Source organism: Thalassophryne amazonica, chromosome 11 (assembly GCF_902500255.1).
Source record: "Thalassophryne amazonica chromosome 11, fThaAma1.1, whole genome shotgun sequence".
Lineage (NCBI taxonomy): Eukaryota > Metazoa > Chordata > Actinopteri > Batrachoidiformes > Batrachoididae > Thalassophryne > Thalassophryne amazonica.
Window position 1 is genome coordinate 11,786,685 of NC_047113.1, and position 2,173 is coordinate 11,788,857.

Here is a 2,173-nt window from a genome sequence, read left to right on the forward strand (position 1 = left end):
GGGAAGTAACCTGTGTTGTCCTGGCATCCCATCTAACTCCACACTATGGAATTTGCCTATATAAGAATTCTTGTTATATTAAGCTCGCCCTTATGGGCTCTGAAAATGGAGGCATTGTGTATAAAAGTGTAATTCCAAAATGGTTTGTTTGATATTTTTGTTAAACCCCATGAATTCAACTGAAGTCTACAATACAACACATCTTCACTGTGTTTAAACTGAAACCCTGGCCAGGAGATGTACGGAGGCAAAATCACAACAATTGCCACTGTCCAATTACTTATGGATCTGAATGAATCAGTCCTAGCCTGAGCATTATATGTTATCAGACAAGATGTGTTTCAAGTAGTTCTTCAGAATCAGAGGAATGTCCATACTGTCCACAGCAGGCTCCTTGTTAATGAAGGGGATGTATCTTCGGATTGCTAGCCGGGCCTGTGACATCAGTGTTTTGGGGCAAACTGGTGCAGAAAACAAACACAAGATTGATCATTTTGAGATATTCCTCTTTTATGATTTGCACAGTGTAGTATTAACATAGAAAACCGAAGTCTCACCTCTTTCTTTGAGCAACAGAGCCACCGCTTCATTCTGCTTTGTTGTCTTATCGGTGGTGAGTGTCAGCAGGTACACATTTGCCCCAAAGTCTATGAGAAGCTGGATATACTCCACCCCACAGCCGTAATGGAGGCATGCTTCCAGAACTGTCTTTGGCTGCTTATTCTGGCCAGCATCTTGTGATCGGTGCAGTTATAGTCCGGGTTGGCTCCGTGGAGAAGGAGCAGCCTGAAACAATCGAGGTGTCCATACACTGCAGACATGTAGAGGGGCCCTGTGCAGGTGCTGGCGTTGGAAGCCCACTCTGGTACTTTAGGTTTGACATCCACCTCAGCTCCAAACTGTAGCAACTCTCGGAGCACGTCCACGTCGCCCTCCCGGGCGGCAGTGAGCACCGGGGAGCAGCTGTTGTGCTGGCTGCCGTTAGGATCGGCTCCAGCCTTGAGCAGAGTGACTACACAGTCCCGATGTTTCCGACTGACAGCTGTGAACAGAGGCGTCTGGGCCTTCACATCCAGGCTGTCAATCTGAGTCCAAACACAGGAATGCTTTTTAACAATAAGGCAGCAATCAAGGCAGTACCCAATTTATTTACAATCACAGCAACTTCATTTTAAAAATACAACTTCATTTATGTGCTTACTCCAGCTACGTAAGTCTCACGGTGGAGCTGGAGCCTATCCCAGCCTATCCCAGCGCTCAGTGGGCTAGAGGCAGGGTACATCCTGCGTAGGCTTCCAGTCTGTGGCAGAAGATTCTTGACTTAACTATATTCTATAAAGTACCCTCGGCTGCTCCCTTGTTCTTTACTTGGAACACCAGAGCAGGTCCGAGGTGTACTTGATATTTATTGCAATCACATTACACACTTTACAAGAACAGTACAAAAGTTATCAGAGGGGTGATGCGCACCCTGCGCACGCTACACACCACAACATACAGTAAGAACACATATGTCAGTAATGGTGCTTGTTGACTATGTATGACTTTATCACATGACTTTTAGTTGACTTGATTTTGAAGTTCATACCAATCAGTTGCATATATTTTGCTGATCAATATATGCTTTAGATCATCATGTTTTCCTTGACTTCTGATCACACTCCTCCAAAATGTAGTCACCTCAATATATGTAAGCAAATAATATACCCAGCAAGTTTGAAGGAAACCCCTTCAACCGTTTTTTTAATTTATCTTGTCCACAGACACACACATACTGTACCATTGAACACAATACCCTGCTCACAGTGTTGCTGATGTCCAGGGCAATTAAGCAAACATTAAAAACCAAACAGAATGTGTAACACAAACCACAACCTTGACATATACTGCAATAAAAACATGTTACACACACACACACACACACACACACACATATATACACACACACACACACACATATATATATAATATATATATATATATGTGTGTGTGTGTGTGTGTGTGTGTAAAAACTACCCTGTTTAAAGATGTTTGAACACGACTGAAGCTGTTAAAACTACAAACACCCAGAGGTGACCATGTAATGATGCAGATTTGTCAATTCGGGATGAAATTTTTGAACAGCTTGAAAATTTCACCCCTACTTAAAAACTGGTTGCTGATGATGGCCGTA

The 2,173-nt window shown here is 43.1% G+C and overlaps 1 protein-coding gene across 1 annotated transcript; it reads right to left on the bottom strand.

Annotated features, from left to right (window-relative positions):
* Window positions 1-207: 207 nt before the first annotated feature.
* Window positions 208-1,112, bottom strand: LOC117520224 (ankyrin repeat and SOCS box protein 12-like; the record flags this gene model as incomplete). Its single annotated transcript, XM_034181536.1, is given in 3 exon segments — window positions 208-461; window positions 558-722; window positions 725-1,112. Coding segments are annotated over 3 exon segments (699 nt in total), but the record flags the coding sequence as incomplete, so codon positions are not given.
* Window positions 1,113-2,173: the final 1,061 nt, after the last annotated feature.